The sequence below is a fragment of the Drosophila montana genome, unplaced genomic scaffold (genome assembly GCF_035044405.1).
Source record: "Drosophila montana isolate Dmon_TW-CO22-7 unplaced genomic scaffold, ASM3504440v1 contig_3733_1, whole genome shotgun sequence".
NCBI classification, from domain to species: domain Eukaryota; kingdom Metazoa; phylum Arthropoda; class Insecta; order Diptera; family Drosophilidae; genus Drosophila; species Drosophila montana.
The window spans coordinates 8649541-8677098 of NW_026998620.1; the positions used below are offsets into that span (position 1 = coordinate 8649541).

At 40.2% G+C, this 27558-nt stretch overlaps 1 protein-coding gene across 1 annotated transcript; it reads right to left on the reverse strand.

Moving 5' to 3' along the window:
* Positions 1-24257: 24257 nt before the first annotated feature.
* On the reverse strand, positions 24258-24811 carry Sgs5bis. The gene is made up of 3 exons (XM_064694959.1): positions 24607-24811; positions 24358-24546; positions 24258-24295 (listed from the first exon to the last, which is right to left on the reverse strand). Exons 1-3 carry the CDS (start codon positions 24809-24811, stop codon positions 24258-24260), a joined length of 432 nt encoding a protein of 143 aa, XP_064551029.1.
* Positions 24812-27558: the final 2747 nt, after the last annotated feature.

The following is a 27558-nucleotide window of genomic DNA, read 5'->3' on the forward strand; positions in this document are numbered from 1 at the left end:
GCGCACAATGGGGCGTATAAGTGACATCGTTAAGTGGACGCAGGACGGCGAGGATGCTGCTTAATGAACTTCAACGGCATTCCCTCCTCCGCACAGCTCGCATCGATCCTTCTGTTGTCCTCGTTGTCGGCACTCAGTAGTCGGCTTCTGGCATTTTTAAGCGTATTTTTCTTGTGCTCGTTCCGTTGTTTTCGTTGACTTTGCGTTGCTTCAGCTTTTTGCGTGGCCAACGCCGGCGGAGCTGGGCGCTCGTTAGCGCTGCTCGGCTTCGCTCCTCTATAATTAACCACAAAATGAGGGGAGATGGCATTCTTAATGAGCAGCTTGTTATGCCATTTTCGTTTTAATTACTTTTAAGATGCTTGTTACCAACACCAGTGCGGCAGCTCTGCGCTTTAATTGGTCCATTGATGAAGCTGAGTGTGTGATTTATGTGTATGCGTGTATACGTGTGTGTATGTGTGTGCGTCTGTAACACACTGCGCAAATTGGCTGTGCGTTTTGCTCCGTTTACTTTACGAGCCATCGAGCTAAGCAGCTTTCGATGCTTCGCTAACGATGAGTAGCCAGAAAGTAGGCTACAGCAATTTCGTTTACAATGTACACCTCATTTTGTGGCAGTGTATTAAGCGCTTTACCCTTTTACATGCAAAATTAAATGATGCGCATACGCACGGTAAAACCGCAAATTATTTTAATTGCCTGTCTCGTCATTATTCATTATTTAAGTGCGCTCAAACAGACGATAGATACTCACACGCTATGTGCGAGGGCGATATTTCAATGTGTTCATGTGTGTGTGTGTCTGTGTGTAGAAAGCTACATATGTACACCACACACACGCGCACACACACTCAAAATGATTTGGGCGGCTCGCCAGACACACACAAGCCGCTGTTTACATAGACATGAAACTTTTAAGCGAAAAATTGCTGTCGCTTGCCGCATCTGCATGTGTATCACCCTCGCTTTCTCTCTTTCTCTACATCTCCCGTTCTCTCTCTCTCTCTCTCTCTCTCTCTCTGTTTCGCGCATTGGGGAATGTGTCACTATCTCTTTCGCTCATTTAATTAGTGAAAATATGTATTAAATGAGCAGCTCTTGTTAAAATAAATAGTGCATGCAATGGCAGCACCTACTCCCACCTGCTCTGGGCCCCTGCTCTTTGCATTGGCTTTCAACAGGCTGCGAAAGATTTACAGCTAATTAAAAGGCGAATGTGCATAAGGAAAATCGATAATCGGCAAAAAGCCGCTGACCTCGCGACAAGCGCAATTAAAATTACAATTGTGGTCAGATGCGTAATTATGGGCTAATTAAATTATTTTCCACTTATTCGCGAGAATTGTTTATGCGCATTTTCTGCTATTTTCACGCGCCTAAACTGTGCGAATTGGTTGCATATTTGTATATTTAATGATGTGCACTGACCAGGTGCGAGCGAGATGCCACACGCTCAATGCCGCCCACGCTCTCACTCTTTCGCTTGGCCTTTCTGTTTATTCGGCCATTTTGTTGTTTGCACTCCACTTTCCGTGCGCCCCACGTTAATTTGTTTGACTAATTAAACTAATGAGCGTTCAAAGTTAATACATAAATTAGTCAGCCAGTCGAGGCATTCAATCCAGCGGTATGGGAGGCGGGGAAAGGCTTATCGGGCGTCGGAGCCAGTGCGCAGCAGCTGTGTTTGGCTAAGCTTATTGCAATTTTGATTGCGGCTTTCCAATTAATTGCCTATGGCTTTGCGGTTTTATGGACTTATAAATGCGATTGCAGCAATATTTTGTGAATAAATGTACAATATATTAATATATTAAAGAGAATAAATAATCAGGTTTACAGCCAGTTAAGAAGTTTTTTTATATAGTTAAGAATAAAAGTTTCTAAAATAGATAATTGGTTTGGTTGATCAACATTGAGCAGATTCTAGATGTTGGGGCTACTTAGTTTAGTGACTTGCTATAAGACTTGGTACATTTATGCACTATGAAAATTCATACTTAGTCGATATCTTCAGTAAGAAATTTAGAAAACGGCCCTCTCAATTACGCTGAGACACTTGCTATATATTAGGCTCGAACAGTAATATATTGTAAGGATATTTAGTAGTCGGATAGTAGAATGCATATATGTATATATCTATCGACTTATTTTCTCGTCCTTTTGCCCGAGGATCGCTGCTGTTGCCTGAGGCTTTTACATGCAAATTAAATATGCTGCGCTAATTCCTCCATCAATTTGCAGCTCATTTCATATGCCAACGCATTTGGCTGGGCCTCGTACGTGCGAAAATCCCAAAGGCTGTTCAGATTGCCGCCGGCCGACGAGTCAGTCTACCGAGCGCCCAGCAACCATCATTGCGAGCGGCTATCAGGCTAAAAACTAGTTTGCATTCAGCTTGTAATTAGAAAATTTCCATGCAGCACGAGGTGCGCGAACAGGGTGAAATAAAAACAAAAACAGAACGTGCTAATTGCAAATTAATTATGCACGATATTGAATTTGCACTAAACGCAAAGCGGAAATGCCGGACATGACCAGGTAAATCTGGCAAAATGGCGAGCGTGTTAAAAAAAAGGCGCTAAGTGGCTCCGACGACGTGATTTGCATGAAATGCAATTAGATTTTAGGCAAATGAATGCCAGCCTCGCACTCGCCGTTGTTGTTTTGTGGGTGGTGCGCTAATGGTTGACCCACTTAAGCAACAACAGCCATAACAAGAACGACAACAACAACAACAACAAGCGCTTGCGCTGTCGCAGAAGCAGCGGCAGAGGCAGCAGCAGTAGCAGCAGAGGAAGCAGCATATAAACAGCTAAAGTGTTAATTGCCATAAATGCTTGTCATTGTAGCGGTAAACGACAGTAGATATTTGCCACGTTGCCACTGCGCCAGCGCCCACACACACACGCATACCCATACGCCCAGCGCGCCACGAGCTTTGCTTGAAGCTGAGCAGCGCACGTCTGAGCATTGCACTCAAATGAAGGAAATGAACTGCTAAATTATGCACGCGATTTAACCCTCATTTCGTTGGCCACACTCTGACACCCGCATGAACCGCAGCCCCCCCGCACGCGCAGCTCACGGCGCAGACGCCCTGACGCTGGCTCTCAGTTCGCAGAACTCACTCGTAGGCAACTGTATGTGGCCACGCCCCTAGCGTCTGCCCACACTGGCAGCCAATGAGCGTCGCTCAGTTGACTGTAAAGTAAGTGCTCAAAAATTGAGAGCCTCGCCAAGCGCTCAATCTGCCAAGTGACTTTTTCCAACATGGCCGCCAGCAGCGCTCACTCACTCAAGCAGTGAGTAAAAGAGCGAGAGAGAGGGACAGAGTATAAGTGTGAGCGCTTGCTGCCTGCCCTCTCGCTGTGGCCCATGGAACTATTTCAGACTTTTGCACCTTTTATTTGGCCATTTGTGTGTAATTTCGGAAAATGTTGGCGACATTATTCCCGCCCGCCTAGCCAGGAAGGGTCTGAGCTTGGGGTCGCACGCTTAAGTGTCCTCTAGGGTACTTACTTCGTTAGCAGAAGTTTCTCGCCTCGTTCCATTGTTGTTGCGGTGGCTGCTGCTGTGCTTGTCGTTTTGCGGATATGTCTCTTATTTTCATAACTGTAAATTGCTTTAGATATTAAGTCTGCTGTGCTGACTGCATGGCTTAGGTGCGATGGGCGGGGTGCGGATGGGCGATGTACTGGAACGAGTGACAGCTGTGCACTGGGAGTGCGTTTTCCTAATAAAGCGCTTGTTGCCAGAACATTACGACAAGTTCTTGGTTATTTGGTATTTGTAGTTTTATATCTGTACATATATGTTTGTTTGTAGGAATGTATGGGTGTATATGTGTCTTTCCATTTGCATTTGCGTTATACTTGTTGTTGCAGCTGCTTAACAAACTTTGTGAGCTCACGATATCCTAAGTACTTCCGGCTCCATTCCGGAGCAATTTAAATTGAAGCTTAGCGAACTTATCAACAAACAGCAAACTAGCTGTGTGCTTAATGAATGTCAGCATATCTAAGGGCATTATCTACATCAAAACATAACAATGGTGTGCTTACTATGGCATTGTTTATCCTCCATATTTAATATGGATGCATAAATAAATACAAAAAATCAGCGAAAATAAAGATTTAAATACGCGCAAAATTGAGACATAAATTAAAGACACATAATGCTCATTAAAAAGCCGTAAACGATGTACGCATAACGGCAGAATGAAAATGAAATGAACGAAAAACAACAGTCAGAGTACACGCACACACACACATATACACATTTCGGGGCCTCCGACATTTGGCAGCAGATCAAAGAGCAATGGGTAAAAACATTTTGCTCGTAATTTAATTGTTTCGAAATCTGAAATTAATTCATTTTGAAGCCAACTGCTTAGGCAAATCAAAATAAACTACGCGCAACGGCCGCAGCATCACATAACCCAGCACACAAATGCTAATTGGCAAACTCAGCGAGTCAGTCGGAGAGAGAAAGAGAGAGAAAAAAAAATGAGAGACAGCCACCCACAGTGGCGGCGCTAAGTAGGCGGCGCATGGTGAGAGTGAGGCAGTGAGAGCAAAAGAGAGAGATGGGGAAACTGTTATTTCTGTGTGACATTTTTTACTGCGCGCGCAATTTAAGTTGAAATTTATGTGGATGCCCGAACAGAAAACAAATACATTAAAAAAATGTAAGAAAAACAGCCACAACAAATATGCACAGCTCAATGTGTTAAACGGCACATGTTATTTAAAAGCTTATTTAATATTTGTTTATTATTCTTTGACTTTGAGGGAGCGCAGCTCAGCCCATTTGTCTTCGCTCAAGCGTGGAATATTTTTGGCATAAAGAAATTTGTTAATTTGTTTTTGGCTGTGAAATTAATGATTAAGCACACACACACACACACGCGCGCACACACACACACACACCCACTGAGCTGCAAAACAAAGCAATAAACTACCAATATAAATAAAATCGCTTTGTCTGCATGTGTGTGTGTATCTGTGTGCTGCACAATATATGCGCATAAAATATTTAGCAATGCTCACACGAGCTTAGATTGCATAATGCATATTTTATGAATGTTTTCATGTTCAGCTCCCTTTTTTTTCGTTTCAGTGCAAAGCAGCGCCACAAAAAGTGTTGAAAAATAAAAATAATGTGCGGCGTTGCGCTAAAAAACAACCATTTTAAAGCCAATGCGGCAACAAAAGGAAGCAGGCACTACAAAAACAACAACCGACAAAACCACACTAACTACAACAAAAAGCCACAAAAATATTGTGTACTCGTAACAATGTAGAAAAGCACAAATTCGCCTTCATTGTTGCCAGTCAGGATTTAGGATTTGACCCGCTGTTTGCCTGTTTGACTTCCCGCTCGACTGCCTGAGCAGCACCCAGCGCCCAGCTGACTCTCTCTCTCTCTCTCTTTCTCTCTCTCTCTCTCTCTCTGCATGGTGACTGGTGGCTCCATCATCGCAGTTGCAGTCGCTGTTGGAAATTCTGATGGCAATCCATCATTTGTTTTGGCTTTGGCCACGTGATATGCTTATTTGTATATTTGACAAGCCATATTGTATTAGTCGAAATAAATCTGAATTGCCTTTTGCTCGGCTGCCTCTCCTGATGACTGTCCATGGCCATGAATAAATAATTTTCAAATCAAACATGAGCCAAGCACATCCACAGTTCAAACGTAATTTGGAAAGTGCTCAGTATTAATGATTGGAATCATCAAGTGGAATAGTTGGGCTCCCAAAGGTGTGAATAGCTTAGTGCGGTAAATGAATCATGAATACATGATTTCAGAAATGGGCAAATGGTCTTGAAACTTAAAGAGAATGAGCACAAGTAAAGCTAGTTAATTGACTATACGGTGTGCAAATAGTATTTAAATTCTTAAATAATTTTGTTAGTGTGTTTTAAAATGTATTGTAAATTAACTACTTTTGACATAAGACAACAGAATTTGCAAACAAAAGTAAATGTTTTAATAACTTACACAACAAAAATCCTTGCAAAGGTTAAACGGTTTGGACAAATACTTATGCATCATAGCACATTAATAACACAGTTTATTGTATTTGCTAAATGCAGAATTTAAAGCTCATAAATTAAAAGCAAATATATTTTATAAAATTAAGAACAATTCTTCAATAAAAACAAATTTATTTAAGAGGAAGTGTTTTTTTGGTCAGCAGGTCAATTTAAAGATCAGAGAAAGAGTGGAATATTTCTGGATCTGTGGGGTGAAGTAAACAATCATGTTGCCCACCTAAAGATTCTTTCCTTTGTCATTGAAATTTATGTCTCACTCTTTATGACAATAAAAACAAAACAACTTCCTTCCATATAAGTTAATAAAGTAGCAGCTACCTAAAACTTGTTGTCTTCCCCAACGTGCGGCCTAGAGGCCGTGAATATGAATGAGCTGCGCCGCCGATGCTGCATAAATGTCAGTGTCATGTGGCAAGATGCGCCCTCTTGCAACCCCAAAAGCTTGGGGCTGCCTTTTTATAGAAATTAAATGACTTCAGACAAAATATGAAACATAAACTCAACACTTCAATAACGAACGGGAACAATGTGTCATGCTATAGAATAACCACAGCAACCACAACAACAATAGCTCATCATAAATCGCTGGGCACATTTGTGGCTGTGCTCTCAAAAGATGCAAAGACTTTTTAACACTTTCGTTGCGACAATGCGGCGACGGCAGCCGAGTTGTTAACATATTTTTAGTGTCATTTTAAAAATTTAAATTGTCGTAATCGTAAATTAATTTCATGGCTCATAAAAATGCGACACAACAACCATAGAGAAAGAGGGAAAGACACCCACACACCCACACACAGAAAACCGAAACCTTATCTTTCATTTTGAGTAACAACTGGATTTGTGTTTTATAATGAAATTGATTCAGATACAGATACATTTGTATCTGACATTTTATAAGCAATCAAATGAGCATCAGTTGGCTCCGCCATTCGAAAATTGCAATTCATCAGATGAAAACCAAAGCCATTTAAATAAATTTGACAGAAATAAAAAGCATGCGATGGCAACATTGTTCACTGCGCCAAATTAATGTGACAAAATTCATGTAAAATTTAGAAAAATACATTAAAAAGTCATAAAAACATTATATTCAGCTGTATCCTAATTAGCTGTGCATATTATTTTTGAATTCTCATTTTGCTGGCCTGCAAGCGATATATGTGTCAACGCCTCGCAATAATTATACGCAAAATAAAAACATCGCAAATGTGTAGCGAATGGCCAAAGTCTTATAAATAAATAGCAGGATGCTAGTCGCAATTAGAGGTGCGCCCTATATGGGCCCAGGGCAGGAAATGCCAACATGTGCAGCTGGTAATTGTCTCCTTCTTGAGTATCAACATTCCTCATTCTGAGGTGTCAATTAAAGGCTGACACATATGTGTAGTTCCATAGTATATGTCCGGCTGTATGCTGGCTAAAAAGCAGCACATTTCATAAAGATAAAATATGAATATTTTATTTTATATTTATAATCAAGGCATGAACCGAACCTTAAATCAAGCCAGTTGCCGAAAGTACAGATCCACCGAAACCCGATTCGTTAAATGTTTTATTTCGAACATGGCTTGATTCAAAGTGTCACCTTTTGAGGAAGACTCAGCCACAATAAATATTTCACACTTATTCAATCATATTTGGAAGATATAAATTTATAGGGAACAAATCTACATGAAAATATTTTTGACATGCAATATTTTACAGTAGAAGGGGCTATTTTAAATTAAAAAGTTGAGTAGTGTGTTGAATCGAATTTGTTTTTTAAAATGTTGGACATATCTGACATACTAAAGTTTGAAAAAAAAAACATTTTCATGGATGTCGAGAACCAAAAAAGCCGAATCCAAAGGCAGGATTCTACCGTAAACAGAGCCACCGACAATTTTTTGAAGATTGCAGGCCGGTTTATAGCTTTTAAATAGCTTTGACTATTATGCCCTCGCCTCAAGTAATTTTAATCTTTTTATTTAGTTTCGGATTCGAATTTAGATCTGCGACGTTGGCAACTCTTTCTTTTACTGAATGCAATATCTTAACGTTTCCACTTTAATAGTCGGTTGGCCCATCAAGAGCTATCTAAATCAGAGCCACCGAATCAGGCAGCTATTTATGTGACTTGGCTCGGCTTGGCTGCCTCTTAAAGATATTTATGATAAATTAATGCGGTAAATGCAACTTGTAAATCTGTCACGCGTCACACTAAATCATTCTGGCATAAGTAATATGCAGTTTAGCCGCGGCCAGCTGAAGGCAGGAGATGGCTCCTCGAGATGCTAAAACGGGCACGCAACTGTTGAGGGCGGGCAACCCCGCATTGTCACACAGTTGGCAAAGAAGGCAACAAGCAGAAGATGCTGCCACAAAATCAACAGATGCTCAACAGTGGCAGTGAGAGCAAAGTAATACTTGAGACTCGGGCGGGGGAGTGTGAAATTATGTGCGCTGCCGCAAGTGAAACGCCCAGAACAGAACAGAAGCAGCATCGGGAGCAGCATCGGGAGCAGCATCGGGAGCAGAGTGAGAGTTGGCATGGGCTGGGCCGCGGCTAATCTATGACAGAAAACATGTAATCGGAGCTGCGTCTGCCAAGACCTGAAAATAGCGCGACATTCCACTTGAACAGGCATCAAATTAAACCTTTGGCTCCATTCGCAGCTCATTGCAGCGCGCAGATACATTTGTATCTGCGAGTCGATTCCCAAAGGCTGCACTTAAGTGCTTTGGGTGGCCGCTTAATACACGACCCCGCGCCTAATTAAAATCACAATCAACATTTTACAACAAAATGTACAAATTAATTATGTCGCCGCAGTTTCCAACTGCGAGCAGCAACAACCTCCAACTTGCATCGCTCACGCTGCGGCTCATTGGCAGCGCAGCGCGGGTTGCAGGGCGACATGGGAATCGGGGGAATTGGTATATGGGATGCAAATGGTACAGCCTCTCCAGAGAGGCGCGCCGGGGCGGCACTTTCTTTTTATGAGTGCGCCTCTGCCGCCTAATAAGTGAAGCGTGAACTAATTGAAATTTGTTGCGCTGACATTTTGTACAAGTTCTGTTTACAGCCGAGGCAGAGGCGAGGCGGAGGTCGGTGCTTGGGCTGCTTTTGTGGCCGCCACTGCTGTCGATCGTCTCCAGTTAATTAGTGCGCTTTCCGTTGCAGTTATTGTCTAATTTTAATTAATTTATCACAAACATAAAATGGCGCAACTCCAGACATTTCTTTCCGTTTTCCCTCCCCCAACAAATCACTCACACGCCTCGTTGACGCTGCCGCTGACTCCATGGCTATTGATAGCTTCAAGCAGCACAATCCGCACCCCTCCCTCCGCCGCCAGCCCACTTGCCGCATAAATTTCCACTTGAGATTCTCGGCATTGCTCGGCAATCAAATGAAATTTATGATGAGCTCTGAGGACCGGACTCCGCCCGTGAGTGTATGTTTTGACATTGTCAACAGCCAGGCAAACAAATAAGCGAACATATATATACGCAACTGCCTACTCCGGGGCCACCAAATGACATTTCTAATGTCACTTTGATTGTGTAATTTAGATTTTATTGCCGCCATTCAAGCAAACATCTTGGCCTGTGTTGCAGCCGAAGCGTGCAACCGACGCAGACAACAACAGGTACCAAACAGCAGGCCGAGGGTTGCTTCATATGGATATGTGTTGCCTGTTCACATATCGTTCCACTCACTCCAAGCGGAAGTTGTTGGATTTTATGCGAGTGTTGACGATCCAGCGAACAAGTTTCCTAACAGTTGATGCTTTCAATAACCCAAGAAGTGGCCGAAAATAAACTGAATATTTTGTTAATTGAATAACTTTTACTTGATTCATTTCAAATATGTCACTTATATTGTTTCCTTCATTGAAGCAAATTGCACATCTTCGTTAATGTAATTAGCTTTTGTAAATATACAAGGTCAACTATTATTTTCAATTTTGAGAGAGTAATAGTAAAATGTTGTAAAGAAAATATAAGCGTTATCAATAAACTGAATTTCTTATAACTTTAATCAATTTAATATTCTTTGTTTATTTATTAGCTTTTATTTTATAACAAGCATACTTTATAGAGAAGACCCCATATTGTAACTGAACAATAAACATGCCTTAAACGAATCGAAGCGCCTTCAGGCAAAATCGCAGTTCCGGGACATCGTCAAGCGCCACACAGAAGACCTACCGGGCATTATTACGGCGCTTTGCGCCAACTAACTGAGCATAAAATTTGCATGGCGCGGTGTCTTAGGCCTCGCTGTAGTGTCGGCTTTATCTTTGATCCTGTCAAAGAGGCGCAAATAAATTGCTCAATTATGAAATATTAACTGCATGCGACGACAAGAACACCGAGGCAGCGCTGCTCTCTCCCAGGCGCATGTTAATTACTCATTTGTTGATTGTCGGCTGTGGTTAATGAAGTATCCAACTAATTAGATTTTAAGACAAGCCCGAAGTGCGCATGTCGTCAAGCGTTCTCCAAGGAATTGGTATTGAAAAATGCCGCCGCGGAAATGGAAAATGCGCGCCATGCAACGCGTACGCTCTTTTCCTTGCATGTAGCCCTGCCAGCTGGGAGCTTGGGACTCCTATTGACTTCGAAACAATTTATTGCCTTTCACTTTGACATTTTGACATAATGTCGCTGTATCGTTCTCTCTATGTTTATCTATCCTTCTCTTATTATGTGTAGTTTCTGGCGGGCGTTGAAATTAGCCGCATTCATCTTTTGACAGTTGAAACTCATCGCACTGGCGGCTAATTAGATTATTTGTCAGCCTGCCTGTTGAATGGCCTTAGCCTAAGTTTGTAGGGCTCCCAAGAAAATGTGACTGAAATGAATTGGACCCTGATTCTGATTAGCTAAACATGAAGAAGGATAGCCATGATTGCATGTTGTACAAATTGCTATTTGTCGGTGTGACTGTTAATTAGTATCTTAGTTACATGAGAAATATTTTACAGTATGAGTATCTTTTATAATTAAACACTTTAGAGACAGCTTAATTATTTAATAAAAATACAAATACATGTCTGTCAGCAGTTTAAAAAATTTTTGAATTTGAGAAACCGCCTAATTCGATTTAAGTGGGTTCGCTAAAACATATTCGATATGTTGGCAACAATAGTAATCGATTAGTGGGCACTAGCCAAGTTTCAAACCATTTTAACTAGACGAAAGTTGCTCCACACCGAACGAAATGGCTCGACCAAAACAGCAGTTCCGACATCTGTCGCCTGTTTTTGGCAGTAATGTCAAAAACAGTTTTCGAAAGCACATAAAAGTATGCAGCATAAGAAATTATTTATGACACAAGCTGATGCCAAGCTCGCTTTCTTCTAAAAGTATGCTACGAATCAAATATATTTGCTGTATACATTTTTTCGCAGCATACTTATAGCTACTATTGTATATATTATTATGAATATATTTGGTCTTGACATTTTAAATCGATAAGAATTACAAAAATTGACACTATACCTGTATATTTTTTTTTAACATAATAATATTTTTAATTTAAAATCAGCCCGTTTTTTGAGCAATAATTAAATGTTTTCTATGGACGTTGGAATTTAAGTATCTTTGTATTATATTTGTGTATCTTTGACTATATATGTGATCTAAACTAAATAGTCGCTATTCCGATGATTAACTCAAAAACCTGTATGTGCAAATATAATAAAAGTAGTTGAAAAGTATAAAACAATGAAAATTATATTATTTAACTAAAAACTAAAATATCTTAGAATGAAGAAATAACATTTTTAAATATAATATAATTTCAATAAATTGGAATGTTTGGTTACTCAAAATTATAGATGTTTACTAAAATTTGGGTCAGGCGTCGAAGTACGGCGGCGATAACAATGGAACACAATATTCACAGCCAAACGAAAGGAAATTCCGCTTGAAGTTTTCAACCAGGAGCGCAGATACCTCAGGAAGCGTTCAACTCGCATTCCAATGCGCGTCATCGGGTATCTGAATCATGTGACGACCTTTTTTTTAAAAGCGAAAGTCTGACTGTGTGCGTGCGCGCGCGTGAGCGTGTGTGTGTTTCCGAGGGGTGTGTTCACTTGAAATACTCTAGTCACTTAGGGGTGGGTTTTCAGACAGTGACGGTGCCTGATAGCACTGTGAGAGTTGGTCTTGTGCCTGGTGTCAGCTGCGACGCCACTGCACGCTGACAGCTGACTCGCAGACGAGGAACCGCGAGTCGCGACTCTGCCCGCCCAGTGGGTGGGTCACACGCAACCTCTGCGAGGTCCAGATCCAATAATGAGCATTTTAGGCGAGTGCGGGCATTGGGTGTAGCACTAGCATGGGCGGCTACGCGATGAGCGTGGGCTCGGATGGTCCGTACTGGTTCTTTGTATTTTTTAGCAAGAACCCGGACAAGAACCTCTGCACAGGCAGTAGCCAGCAGCCAGCAGCAGCACGGGCGCTGTGGGTGCGGCGCATTGAAATAGACACGTGTCCATCAGCGGTTTAACCCTTCTTAAGGTAACGCCCGCCCAAGGAATACCAGGCGAACAGAGCTGACAGCAAGCGCTGCTGCTACCAAGCTGCCAGTGCGCATGTCTCGGCCCACGGCCTGGGCGCTGGGGCGTGCTCAACGGGGCGGAGTAATGGCCAAACGCAACCGACAGCCCGCCCGCTGCCAGCTGGGCAGGCATTGACGTTAGCACTGATATCATACGGGCGCGGTCACGTTACATAACACGGCATAACGAAGCTAACAAGCGAGAGCAGTGCAGCTGGCGGCCCAAACCGGTTAACAGTTACGTCGTAACTAGGAGCAACCTTAGAGTAGCAGGCGCTCAGGGCAGGCAGCGCTACCATCCATTACTACGTTGTTATATTGTCGGATTAGGGGTGGATTGATGCGTGATTGTGTGTGCCTGCCTGTGCCTGCGTGTGTTTTCGTGCCTGTGTCTGTTCGTGTATATGTGTGTGTGTGTTGGTTAACGCCTCAAGGTCGCCACTGCTTGCTTGCACGCCCCTTATCCTTGTGCGCTCGCACGTGAGTCCACGACTAGTCCACGTCTTTTACGTGTGTGCGAGTGTGCATGCGTGTGTGCTTGCGTTCGCACACGGACGCACCTTGGTTTGTCACACACTTGCACACATTCTTTTGTGGTAGATTTTCGACCAGGCACTCATAAATCCCTGCCAGCTCTGCTGCTTTCCAAGGACAGGCACACACACACAAACAGGCAGCATAATGTGTTTACGCATTGTTATGAACACACGCGTTTTTGCAGCTTGTGTGTGTGTCCTCACGCAGATAGGAGTATGTGTTTGTGCGTTCGCTTAAGGGGTGGTAGGTGGGGTCGGTTTCTGTATGTGAATGCCTGGCGTAAGCTTTTGTAGCACAAAAGCTTTCTGTGGTTTACGTCTATGCTAAATCAAAAAATTACTTGCTTCCTTATAATTACGTTTTAAATCGCTTATCAACTGATTTTCGTTTTTTTATTTTATTTATTTTATTTATTATTTATTAGTGGTCGACAAAACGAGTGACTTCCCAATTATGAAAATTAAATGCTAAAAGCCTAGTTAGAGAACACAAATTTCTAATAGCATCACCGACCGATGGAGGTGTTTTATTTGCCAGTCCGGCCAGCTGTGCCCCTTTTCACAGCTTATTTTGTCAGTGACGCTATTAGAGCCTACATCTAAGAAGAAGGGTGTAAGAAGGAAAAAGTGTTCTTAAGTAAAATTAAAAATAATCTTAATTTGCTATATTATTTAAGAATATACCATAAATAGGAGAAAAGAAAGTAAGAAGATTGTTAATAAAGTAAAGAACTGTATGCTAGATATACAGAGTGAGCTGAGCTTTAATTCGTCGTCGAACACAACATTTTAAAAATTAATTAAAAAATAATATTAAAGTGCTGCCAACCTACAGTGCGTTCCAAATGTGACAATTTTATTTGACGGTTAAATATTAATTTTGTCGACCAGATCTGACAATTCTCTGTCATTTATTTAAGAAATTTCAGCACTTCGTTTCAACAGATATGTGAAGCAAAAGACCAAATGTTTGTAGAAATAATTGATCCCAAAGTCAAAGTTCAAGCTTTGGCCTAAATTAACTTGAACTTGATTTGAATGCACATTGGTAACAATAGGTAAAACATTTAATTGAATCAATGCATAGTTAGATATATTTTGAAATCTTCTAAATCTACGACAACTTTTTTCTGTCAGCTCAGTGAGAACAATTAACCAAGCTTTACTTAAAATATGTGTGTGTGTATTCTGCTGTTATCAGACTCAATAATATTAGCCATTTGTTGAATTGCTGTGCACGATAAGTTGCCCCAACATAAACGTTTTTGTAGTAACAACAATAAGAATTGTGTGCCGGCCAACACTTTAAACAATGAAAACAGCCAACTAAAAGAAGAGAAGGGCACGCCCTCAACTGGACTTTGATGATGGCACTCAGCTGTCATTGTGTGTGTGTGTGTGTGTGTGTATGTGTGTGTATGTGCTGATGTAGCTGCTCGAAATTGCTTTTATAATCGTATATGAGTAGGTCCAAGTAGCACTCAAAATCGCACAAAGCAACAATAACACAGGAAAGACAACTTTAAAGGTAGCGCGAACTTGACTAAGTTGTCATTGCGTGTTTTCAGCAAACTGGCGACAAAGCTTATCTCAGATGGACAAACACAAATGCTGTTCAACAGCCAGCAGCCAGCAGCAAGCAGTCAGCAGTCAGACAAAGTCCTTTGTGCTGTGCCCTGTGCAGGCGGAGTCAGGAGTCGGGAGTCGGGAGTCAGTCAATCAGTCAAAGGGGTGATGGGCAGGCGGCAGAGAGATCGAGATCATATCGAGTCGATGCAGTCCACTAGAGCAGCTGTTTGCTTTTCTACTTCGACAAAGTAATTAAAGTAGCCAAGTGGCTTTTAAGTGCTAGCAACTGTCTTCAACTGAATGTCATAAAATTTATTGTCCTTTCGCTTAGCGCGTCGCGTCTATCACGGCACACACAGTGTAAGGCTCCAACCTGCTTGACTCGTCCTCATTGTCGCTTATCTAAAGTCAAAACAATTTTCATATATTTTCCAGGCAACAGAAGCAACAACAACAACAACAACAACAATATGAGCAAGAGCAGATACAGCTACTACATGGCGTGCTTTTCAGTGTAGCCTGACACGCCATTCCGCAATTAGCATGGCGTACAAACTAATTTGCGCCATGGGATGCGTCCTGCACCCACATGTTAATTAACAGCTATACGGTCAGACAGACAGTCAGCTAGTCGGTCAGTTAGTCGGTCAGTCAGTTAGTCAGCCAGCCAAGCAGCCAGTTGGCCTGGCAGACGAGTTGCTGGGCATCATTTGTACTTAAGTTGAATTTTATTTTGTGAACAATTATGCTAATTTGTTAAATAAATAGGCACGCACTGCGCAACGCTTTCAAAATGGCCGTCATTCAAGTTAAGTTTTATTAGCAGCTTTTTTTTATTTTATTGTCAGCTCACTCACACACACACACACACACACACACGCACACAGCCGCACGGGTCGAGTTCGAGTCGAGGCACTGAAATGGCCGCTCCAATTAAGTTTGCGTTTGCCATTTAATTACTCTAATACGCTATGAACGATTCAACCACCCGACACTCTAATGATATTCCATGTATTTGTGCGCGTGCCGAGCATGGAAATTAGTTTGTACTTGGCTCAGGGCGTCCCCAACAAGCCCACACTGTGGTGGCCACACCTCGAAATTGGCTGCGCCATTTGTTACAGGCAGCGCCGCCATTGCTGGCAAGCTATCAGAGCTATTTGACATCCACATTCATTTGTCAAGCTGTCGCGACATGGAGAACGAATCTGTGCCAGCTCGAAATGAAAAATCAAGCTGCCAGACTGCTAAATTTAATTAGTTTTATCTTTGCACACCACACATTCCTATGCTGAGCATGAAACCAAATTTTAGATTAAAAACTTTTGAACACCTTTGAAATCTCTGGCGACTGCCAGTTGGAGTTGAAATAATATAATAAATATGCAAATTATGTTGAGCACAGAAACCAATCAGAGTTTTTATCAAGTGGAATACGACGAAATTGACTGTCATAAAGTAACAAGTCGCAAAAACTGCGTTGGCCTCGACCCATACCCATACACACACACCCACACACACACACAGAATGGCAACTGAAACTGAAATCAAAGTGGAATCAAGCCAACAACTTGCACAAAAACAAAACAGTCAAAAGGGACGGTCAATGTATTGGATGAAGCTGCCAACAAAATGGGAAAAGTCCGCAACAAACAGTATCAAAAGTTTTGCCTCTCCACAAGTAAATGCTGCTGCTGCTGCTGCTGCTGCTGACTCTGGAGCAGCAGCAATGGCGGGATCGCCTTTCATCTTTCGGCGCCCAAGTGCATGACAGTGGGTGGATATGATGGGGAGTCTAACATGCCTTCGTCAGCCAATTTTTGATTGCAACATTTCGCACCACAGGCTAGAGAAGGGCGCGTGTTCTCTTCTATTTCATCACACGAAATCGCACGACTCAACACGACGTGCTCGTGCTCAAAATTCAGATTTTGTGGGGGAAGATACCATACCTTAAATATAGAGAACTTATCTTTTCCAAATGCAAATAGAAATATATGAAAGACAAATAATGCACAAAATATAAAAAGTATATTATCCAAAAAGTCGAGCATCGTGTTGGCTGTATAATATTTTTTACTGTGCGTGTATCCGAGTTGTGGTTAATTTTCTTGTCAAGTCGTGTTGGAAATATGCAACACACAGCCATCTTTATCTGCGTCAAATGCAGCATGCAACAAGCAGCACAAACGAAAATGTTAATGTTAATTTTAATATCTTTCGTGACATGGCTCACTTTGAATTCGCCATTGCTTTTGTTGTCTAATTTATAAGCACACACACACACACACACACACACCACACAAACACACTCGCACACATACAGACACACAAACATACACACTCACACTTAGGACTCATGTGCTTGTAAATTCTCTTCGTCAGCTCTAGCTATTCGCCAGGAGCGACAAGTAATTTTACTTGGCCAAATAAATTGTACAAAGTTTTTGTAGCTTTCATTTGCCTTTGCAGTCTGCAGCCACGCCCCCGCCCGAGTGACATTTCGCTTTGTGCTCTTTGTATGTTTTCCTCGTGTGTGTTGCATGTATATTCCTTTGAGATTATTGGCCACAATTTACGTTTAATTTGCTCTAATATGGGCAAGTACTCAGACACATCCTAAATGCCGCATATGTTTTTGGCCTGATTAGTCTGTCTGTTTGACTGTCAGAAAACATAATTATAAATCTAATGAGTTGTCCAAAGTGCCGTTTTGCATATCTAATGCCTGATCCCAATCATGCAATATAATTGGAAAATAATGGAACAATATTGGCAGCTAGATATACGCATTGATGTAACTGATAGATATTAGACAATGACAAGCTAATTCGCATTCATAGCGCCGACTCGATGGCTTTCGGAGGGGGAATTCTTACAAAACAAATAAACAAGCTGTTTTTTCTTGGCACCCCTTATGGATGCCACATATTTGGTATGCATAAGCAGCAACTGTCGTACACCTTGCCGCATATTACCTGGCAGGCTGCCGGCTGGCGGCTGGCAGGCAGTCAGTTAGACATTTTTTCCATATTTTACACCACGAAAGCAATGCTCAGGCACAACTTTCGCCACAACTTGTCGTGACATTTCTTGCCTTTGCGCTGTGCCCTTCTCTTTCTAGCAATTTCAAATTTAATTCGCCATTTTGTGGCAGCAAAAGCCACCCAAGTGAGCAAATCCAGCAATCCACCAAGCCACCCACCCACTCACCTTGCAACCATCTTGTGGTATCTTTTGGTTGTTGCTGTTGTTGTTGTTGTTGTTGCTGTTTTGCTTGCTTTTTATTACATTTGCTACTTCTGCTTCTGCTTCTGGTTCCTGCATAAAAATGTTGAAATTCCTGAAGACATTTTACTTTGCAATTTCCTTACGAGTCGTTAAACATTTCCAGGCTATGCGAGCAACAACAACAACAACAACGACAAAGAGCGCAACGACAGCAGCAAAAGTTAACAAAAACTAATTTAAAAATTCAAATTTGCTTTCCGTTTTTATATGCGCCACAAACTGTACATTTATATGACTTGGTATTGGTGTGTGTGTGTGTGTGTGTGCAGGTTTGTGTGCTTGTATGCATTTGTGCTGGCGGTCTTTGTGGGTATTTCGTGTTCTAGTAATTTGTATTCTTGTGGGTTTATTGTTGATCTTCTTGTCGGTCTGATTTCCCGCTTTTACATATATACACATACATACACGATGTATAAACGGCTTTATGCATTAAATGTCGCCACAGTCGCTATAAGCTTTGTTTGAGAAAACTTAATTCGAAGAACCTCTTTTACAGGTATATGAATATTTGTAATGCTTTGAGTTTTATTTCCGAGTAACTGTCCCCCACATGATGGTATTACTACTTACTACTGTTGATACATATATAAGAATACGTGTAGTTACCCTTAAATTCAAATACCCACGCACGAGTCATCTATTGCCCTCCATTGATTAAATGAGAAAGTGGAGAGCGGGTTTGAGTAAGAGGAAGATAAAGAAAATGAAATACTTAAGACAGAGATAGATTAAGGGACAGAGAGCAAATTATAGTGGGAGTATGGGCAGCGATGCGGTTTATTAGATTACCAGCACGACTTCTTAATATAAAACTTACAATCAAATCATGAAAACCTGTAAGTCTCACTTTTATTCATGAGATTCGTACAGTAGGCCAATATTTTTAAGACATTATATTGAAAAAAGCCTTATGACCGTTTGTATAAGACAAAATTCGAATCGGGTCAAGTTGTAATCCTTTAATCTTATTCTAAAATCGTTACTATTGTTTCCATTTCTCGTCTGCAAAAAAAAAAATATTCCCGTGTTATTTGGAGTGCCATTATTTAGAACCTCAACGACTATTCAAATGAAGGTATACATAGATGTTTGAAAATGAGGTAGAAAGCGATCGGAATAAATAAAAAGAACAGTTAACCGCTTTTTACCCACTTTTCGTCTGCGGTTTGGAATTTTTAAACTTGGCGACGTTTGTGGCCACTTTCTAAGTATTAAGACGAGGAAACAAATATGTATCATATGTACGATAATAATTTTAAATATGAACTGCTAGACATATTATCAAATGTATTCAAGTGACTTAATGAGTATCCCTCGCGAAATTGCATTGGTTGGTTTATTTATGGTAATTAAATTGAAATATGTAGGTTAGATTATTTGCTGCTAATGCAGAATCGTGTTGGGTAAAGTTAATTACCCCTGAAATATATGCAAACATTTTGCGCAAATAACACACCACTAAAGGCAGAGGCACACAGAAGTTGTGTGCTCATCATAAAATAATGCAAATTTTAGATCATTAATTTCAATCAAATGATTGATAACAAAGCACACTCACACACACACACGCACGCTCGCAAAGGCTTCTACTGTAGATATTAACCACTAACATTGTATGCTACTTGAGAGCCAATTTCCAGCTTGTTATTCGGCACCCCTTTCGAATGGATCGGCCCCTAATAAATCCGGTGACAATTGTTACATTAATGTCAATAAGCCACAGACATAGCAATTTTCGAGCATTTACATGGCGAGCAACATTTGTATCTCATTTTGGGCATAGGCCGCAACCACAGTCGCCCGCTGCCTTGCCACACCCCCTTGTCAAAATATTTGACTCGTGGCTGCATAAACATTTCAGTCTCTCTTGATGATGGCAATGAGGATAAGCACGATGTTGAGGATAATAATGTTTTTGGCTTTGTTGACGTGAACGTTGGCTTTATTACTTTGACACTTTGCCTGCTGTTTAGATATTGCCAACCAACCCGCCCGTCCGCTTCACCCTCAATCCGACTCAAAGCAATCTATCAAAGTGTTAAATATAAACTCGCAAATACTTTATATGTGCTGGGTCATCAATCAATTTTATAATACTCAATGCCACTCAACGATTTTTTCTTGGCTCCGACAGAAGACAAAGGACAATGCTAATTCGTTGCTGTGATTTTCACAATTGAAATGCTGTTTAATAAGTATTAATATTTAGTTGCAAAGCTAATATATACGGATAATTTCTGTGAATAACACCTCTCTATGCCATGTAGCTCATTATTTATGTGATCAACATAACCAACTTTGAATTTTCTCAGAATGAGTTGAATCGGAAGCTACAAAAGCTAGAAACTTGAAATTTAAAATATATACTTATTCGATACCTCGTCTCATTTGCATAAACAAAATTAGTAGGGTTAGATACATCAAGTTCTCATATAGTATGCGCAGATTTGTATATTTAGCTTTTCGGATACTTTCCCTATATTCCCAATATTGATGGTAGAGCCTATCGCCGAGTCTATACAACAATGCGAAGTGCTGAGCAACCGGAAATAAAACGCTTTTTATCCAATTTGTAACTTCCGGATAAAAATGGCTTATAGTTTTATTTCACAAATTATACCTAATTGTAGCAGAATAAATCAATATGCATAATATTCACATATTCATATATCATAACAACGTAATATGCTCCGTTAAGTGCAATATCAGCCAATTTGCCACAAATTGAAGGCCAATTAACCCATCAACTAGACAAACAAGGGGCCTACATTGATGCATATAGCCACTGACTGCGCACGTAATTGCAATTATAAAATTAAAGGTAAACAATACGAGAAACAAATAAAAAAGTTAAAAATGCAAAACAAAAATACACATATAATTATAGAGCATAATTGAAGCCCAGCGCCTGACATATAATTAAGTTGCTGACCGTATTTGACCCCCAGCTGACAGCGAGATGGGAGACAAGCTGACAAGCGCATAGGCTCGTGGGCAATTTAATTAATATGTTGGCATTGTGAGATGCAACAGAAATATGACAGGGACACACCCAACTAAAGGCGTCCGTCGCTCCTTCCTCGTCTCCCTTAATATGCCCAGTCCTCAGAGTATAGTTAATTCCTTAGCACGATTCTTCACTCTGACTTGCTGCACTTCTAACGTGCGTAGTCCGCGCTCGTCATAGTGTATTGAACACACAGTCAGATAAAAGAGAGGGAAGTGGTTAGCCAGGGGTAACCCCTCGGTCTATCTACCTTTCCTTTTGAGCACGCGCCATCAAGTTTTCTAAGCATTTTCGGCACATTTGTGCGGCTTGACATTTTTATAGTTTCATCAAACTGTTCTAATTCGTAAAGTTATAAAACTGGCCGCGAGTTTGGCACTCAGTTAAAATTTTGGACATTTAAGTAGTTTTATTGCCGAACGGCGGTCAATGAACTAAAAGACCCAAAAGGGATGACACATGCGTGTTAATCTCTAATTTGCTAGACGATCGTTGCCAGATACACACACACACACATATGCACATTCAGAGCCAGCGGGACGCAACGGCACGGGTAGAAAGTTGACAGGACCTTATGCTCGTAGTATTTTAAATGCCAAAACTCGGCGTGTTTCGAATTTCGGTATCTAAAGTTGTTTTTCTCATTTTAATGGCGCTATTTTCATTAGGCAAATGTGTGTCCGCATTTTTTTGCTTTTTAGATAAAAAATGTTCTCCTCATTAGCATATAAAATGAATGGATGGGTAGAGGGGGGCAGCGAATTGTCCTTTTTAATGTGTGTATACACATTTATTGCATATTCATCATTTTAATTGCTTGTTTTTATACAAAATGACTCGATAAGGCTTTTAAGGTTATTTGGAGGATACGCCACATGTCCTGTGGCGAACGTAAGAATATCCCCGTAATCAGTCAAAACAGTCTCAACATGTTCAAGGATGATTTTAAAGATATTTCTCGATATATTAAGTAAATAAATAAAATACAACTTATGTCCTAATATAATAAATAAGTGGCTTTAACCTTCTGTCTATTTCCCTCAATCATTTGCTGCTGCTCTCTCTCTCTCTCTCTCTCTCTCACTAGGACTCCCATCAGTTATTACAATTTTTTTATTTTTCTCTTGTATATTCTTTCTTTCTCGTTTTCTAACATATAACCTCCCTATGCGATATTCAAAAATGTAAGCAAGGTATACATATTTTAGGAACATATATAGGAACTTACGAATGATTGTTTATTGATATACCCATGAACAAATTGTGGCACAGGGTATACAAAGGAAAAGTCAACGGCTGCGCCAACACGAAAGAAGGTATAGGACATGATTACTTTTGCTTTTGTTTTTGATTGTCGCTGTGAAGTCAAGAAAGCGTAGAGCATAAAGAGCAAAGAAATTACTTTGCCAACGAATGAATGGATATGAATAAACAAGTGATCAATGCAATGAAAATGATTGTCTGTGCATTGTAGCATCGAATGCTTTACAATTGAGCGCACAAAGTGTTGCATTAAGAACAATGTGCCAAAGAATCCAATGTGGCCATGGGGGTTGTGAAGAAGAAAAACACTTAGATTCAAAGGCTACAACAATTTTAATGACAACAAGAAAACAAATTGCGAATAAAAACTTTTTTTTTTTCTTTCTGGCTCCACAATTTCTATGCGCTGTAAAAGTTAAAGGCCTTTAGTATTATATTCGAGTTGATTTGTAAACTACCTACCAATATTTTAAATAATTCACAACTCAACTGCAGCAACCGCAAGCAGAGCGACCCACGCACTTGCATCTGCAGCAATTACGGCAGCCGGCACCAGGTCTAATAGGGGCAGCATCGTTGGCTGGTTCCACTGCTAGTTCGGCAACAATGCATTCCTGGGCCGCGCAGAGGACGACAGCGAATAGGATCAAGATCTTTATGTTGAACATAACGAGCTGGAGTATATGCTCTTGATACGAATTTATTGGCACTGTTTAACGACGAAGCAGCTCAACGGCTATTTATAGGTAAAGATCGTGAAATGTAATTGTTTAAGCAGTTGTACTGATGGATATTTTAGTAATTATTGTTTTTTTTTTAAACATTTAAAACTCTTGTTTTCAAAGTTCAGTATACTAAAGGTAAGCATATAAAGGTATATTCAGATGAGGAAGCTAGACGAATATGGTAAGCACTCTCTAAATTCTATCTGTCGGCACAAGGCGGTATCTATCTTTATATATATATTTGTGATTAAATAAGTGTTTATTTATCTTAAATTAATTAAGTCTTCGATATTCTAAGTACAGTAGCTGATGTATACTGTTGTGTACAGGGCATATACTAGTCACGTTCACCCGAATGAAAAGCACTGCCTGTTGATTATTCGGATACAACTGACCCCTGAACTGCAAAATGCTATTTACTCTTTTTATGAATATTAACAATATTTATCAACTATAAATATTTAAACGGGGCTGACTTTCATAACGAATATTAAAGCTTGAACAAATATTGTAAAGTGTCAGATGTTTTCAAAATATTTATAGACCTCAACATTCACATGTTTTTGGGGTAAAAGACTTGCTGAAAGTCATCTCTTTAATTAAGCATGAACAAAATAAAAATGTAATTTATAAATTCCGTGCTCTATCTTAGATTTCAATATTATTTTCTTAAAAAAAAAACGGGATTCCATAAATATACTTTTAAATATTTAAGTACTTTGTTTTAGAATAAAAGAAATGCATAGATATCCAATATTCCTATAGAACTTTTGGCTATTTGACCTGTTATAAAAGCGTTGCATATTCTCCAATTTCTTGAAACTGAGATATGGCTAAAACGTTATCTATCCCAATATAAGAATGAAAACTGCAATCTTTTTTAACTTTCTTGTATAATTTTAGAAATGTTTTTAGGAACCAATATTTTTATCAGCAATAAAAGTATTCCTTTTGCTTATTTATAACATTATTAAATATTTTTATTATATTGATTACAATTTTTTTTGTCAGTTAATTTAAGTATAGCTATATAGCAACACTTCTTTTGGAAATTTTCGATATCAAATCAGCATCATTATCAGCACAATCCCAATAAATAAATAATAAGTAAATATTTGACCAATATTACGAATATAAAAAAAAAGATTTGAAAAAAATTAGTTCAAATATTTAATAAGAACAATAAGAAACAACATATGGAAAGCTTTATGTCGTGATCGTCAACAATGATTTTTAGCGCAAGGCAATTCATTTTATCAAAGAGCATTTTTTGTAGGACACATAAGCTGAAAAGAAACAAAAGTATGTCAAGATGTTGTGTTAGTTTTTTGTTACTACTTAAACTCACCCTCATTCTTTTCGGCTGAATATTTCTGTAGTTGGCAGAAATTCTTAAACGTTATTTCGTCTATGGTACCCGGCTTGTCCGGACAGCCGCATTTTGGAGGCTTAGGGAAGTAGGCTTTCACGGGTCTTCCCCAGAGGCATACCTTCGGAATGAAATGCTTGCATAGTTTCTCCGTTACGGGCACAATTGCTGCAAAATCAGTATTGATCAATTCTATTAAGACAGTTTGAACTTTTCCGGAAAACTTACGTGTTTTATGATTCTTAATCCTAAGCTCGTTTTCTGCATCCCTTAGGCAAGAATTTTGGAATGGTCGACAGATGCAATCCACAAGTGCCCAACACAAGTCTTTCTTATAGATGTTACACTTAGAAGGAACTGTAGGGTTGGGAATTATTACAGTAGCTTCGACCACATAGAAGACAGCAGCAAACAAAAAGAGCACTCGGAACATTTCGATAATGTGGAGAAGAGGACACTTAACCACAAGCTAGGTGAGACAATTCAGTTTTCTACTTTTGATCAATGGCTTTTTATAGCTTTTTGTTGGGAGGGAATAATATTAGTATGTGTATTATTTCAACAGTTGTTCGCTAACTAAATAAAAACCAAAAATCTATATTTATAAGCTGCCATTTGTGATATTGCGTTGACTCAGCCAAGTATTTTTAAATACATGAGAAATTGTAGCTGAGGCGTGAGAGTTGATGTTTGCTTGGAGATAAACATCCTTTAAACAGCTTCCACTCAGACAACTCATTCAAAGCTGTTAAACCGGCTTAACTCGGTTTGTAACATAAAATATGGGACAAAAATAAGCAAAAATGTATTCAAATAATAATAATAAAATGTAAGATACGCCCATAAATAATTATGACACCTTTTCAGCGGTTCGTAATTACATGCAGCAGTCATTAGCTCATTAACATTAGAAGAGCGGCAAGTGGCGAGGACTGCAATGGCGCAAAAACAAAAGTCAAACAACGCCATTAACCCTTTCCGAGGGAAGCCCCCCGGCTGCTGCTGTTGGCTTAGTAAGTAATAATAAAATAATAAGCAAAAAGTGTCATCATTTGAAGGGCGGCGGTGCTGGCGCTGGCAAATCCTGACGGATTTCGTATGTAATTACTTCAATTAAACCATCTGTGACAATTGCCGCAGCCAAACATGAAATTCAACTTTACTTTTAAAATTCCCAATTGAGTTGAGGCGCATTATCCTGGCAACCAACCCCCAGGAGCCGGTAACTCAACGCGCTTTTACCTTTACCTTTGCGACGTTGTTGCCTTTTGCTACCGTTGTTGTTTCTCCTTCTGTCGCAGTTGTTGTGGTTGTTGTTGTCTGTTTTAATGGGGTGACATTTATGGCACTTTATCAACTCAAAAGTCAATAATGCCAGGCAAGCATCTTACTTAAACGTGGCTTAAAAAAAAAAACCGAAAAGAATATGATGAGGCATAAAAAACTGTTGAGAAAATTGTAATGCGATAAAAATGAAATCTTAAAATTTATGCCGCTTATTGTCAATTCCTGGCGCCCGTTGCCCGCAACTCAAGACTTAAGACAGCTAATGGGGCGCCCCAGCAGAAAACAACTTGGCTGCTCCCCAAAGTTTGTTATGACAACTGAAAGACATTTGAAATATACGCGCAAGTGCGGAAATGCGTATAGACGACTGCGAAATTGTTGCAGGGCATTAGGCAAATGGATCCCGCAGGATTAGCAGCCCAAGCAGCCCCCACTACAAAAATGTGGGGTGCAGATTCTTAAGCAGCCATTTGTTGACATTTAGGCGCTGGCCTGGGAATATAGCCTGAAACTTTGCGTAATTAGGAGTATCATTCGACGGCGACGGCGAGGCAGATCTTTGCCATGACTGACGCTGCTGACAACTTGATTACGTTTCAACAACATTGCAAAAGTTAATTGGCAGCGCTGCCTTAAAGCCTGATGAGCATTTATCACCCTCTCCGAGTGGCAAACATCAACAACTTCTTTAGGCTTGCGTGTCGTGACGGAGCCATGCAAAAAGCGAAGAATTCATTAGGCCCGCCACGTAGAGTCTTGTTACCACATTTTTCAATTATAGCACATTTCCTGCCTTTGGCTCTTGGCCTTTTCACGTTTGTGCCGACTTGTATTTTTTGTTTGTTTTTTGCGCATTCTCTTGTGCGCAAATGAAGAATTATTGCATTTTAATTTGGCAGCCGCTGTGCAATGTGCCAGAACACGTGCAGGTGGTGCATTGGTTCGATGGCTTGGCGGCTTGTTGGCTTACTGGATCTGAACTCTTATCCTTGTCGTGGCAGCAGTTTAAACAACACGGCAAATTCCAGCTCTAATGAAGTGCAGTTCAAAGTTCAAACCGCCGACTAATTAGCTGCCGCCGCCAGCGAATGCGCCACTTCATTAAAATGAGTGCCCTCAAAAAGAACTCATTCTCTCAGTTGCTCACTCTGCCGGTCGGTCAGCCAGTTAGTCAGATAGCCAGTGGCTGTCCCACAAAAATTTATTGTTAAAAGCCGCTAATGAATTATTTACTGCCCATTTTGCAGAGCGGCATGTCCTTCGTGTCCTGATGATGCTTGCGTTGTGGGGTTGATATGTTGGCTCTGACTCCTCTATGCATAACTCAACCAGTTCACACCCTTAATTAACTGCCTGCGTGCGTGCGTGTTACCACATTTAACAACATGCCCCGCCATAAGCCTGCCCTGACTGTTGGCCAAGTTGTTTGTATTTTCAAAGTGGCCAAATTTGCGTGTTTTTTTTTATATCTATGACTTATGCGTATATTGAAGGGAATCGCCTTACTGAAATTATGTTTATTAGGCATTTAATAAGCGTGACAAAGGTTGTTCCGGACTATATTAGATAGGTGAAGCGTACACTTAGTTCTTTAAAATAATTTGCCCAGAGCTGAAGTCGGCCTAATGAATTGAATGATTTAATAGTTTAATTTATAAAAACATTCTCCTTACTGATTGACCTAACGAATTAGTGATTGGTAACAAAAGTACTACACAAATCATAAGAGCTAAGACGCTAAGACGGATTATCAAAAATGCAAATCGAAAACGTGAAAAATTGCTTTAAAACGGTTGAATAAAACGGTTTATATACCATTCGATTAGCTTGAAACCTAATGGAATGACAAAATCCATTGAAAAATGGAGATCGAAAGTTGTATGAATAAATGTC

What these genes read in the sequence shown, in the direction of transcription:
- Sgs5bis (XM_064694959.1), bottom strand. Translation starts at nt 24,811, where the DNA reads ATGTTCCGAGTGCTCTTTTTGTTTGCTGCTGTCTTCTATGTGGTCGAA. An exon ending in GATTAAGAATCATAAAACAC is followed by an intron (nt 24,547 to 24,606) that starts GTAAGTTTTCCG and finishes CTGATTTTGCAG; the next exon opens with CAATTGTGCCCGTAACGGAG. An exon ending in TTCAGCCGAAAAGAATGAGG is followed by an intron (nt 24,296 to 24,357) that starts GTGAGTTTAAGT and finishes GTTTCTTTTCAG; the next exon opens with CTTATGTGTCCTACAAAAAA.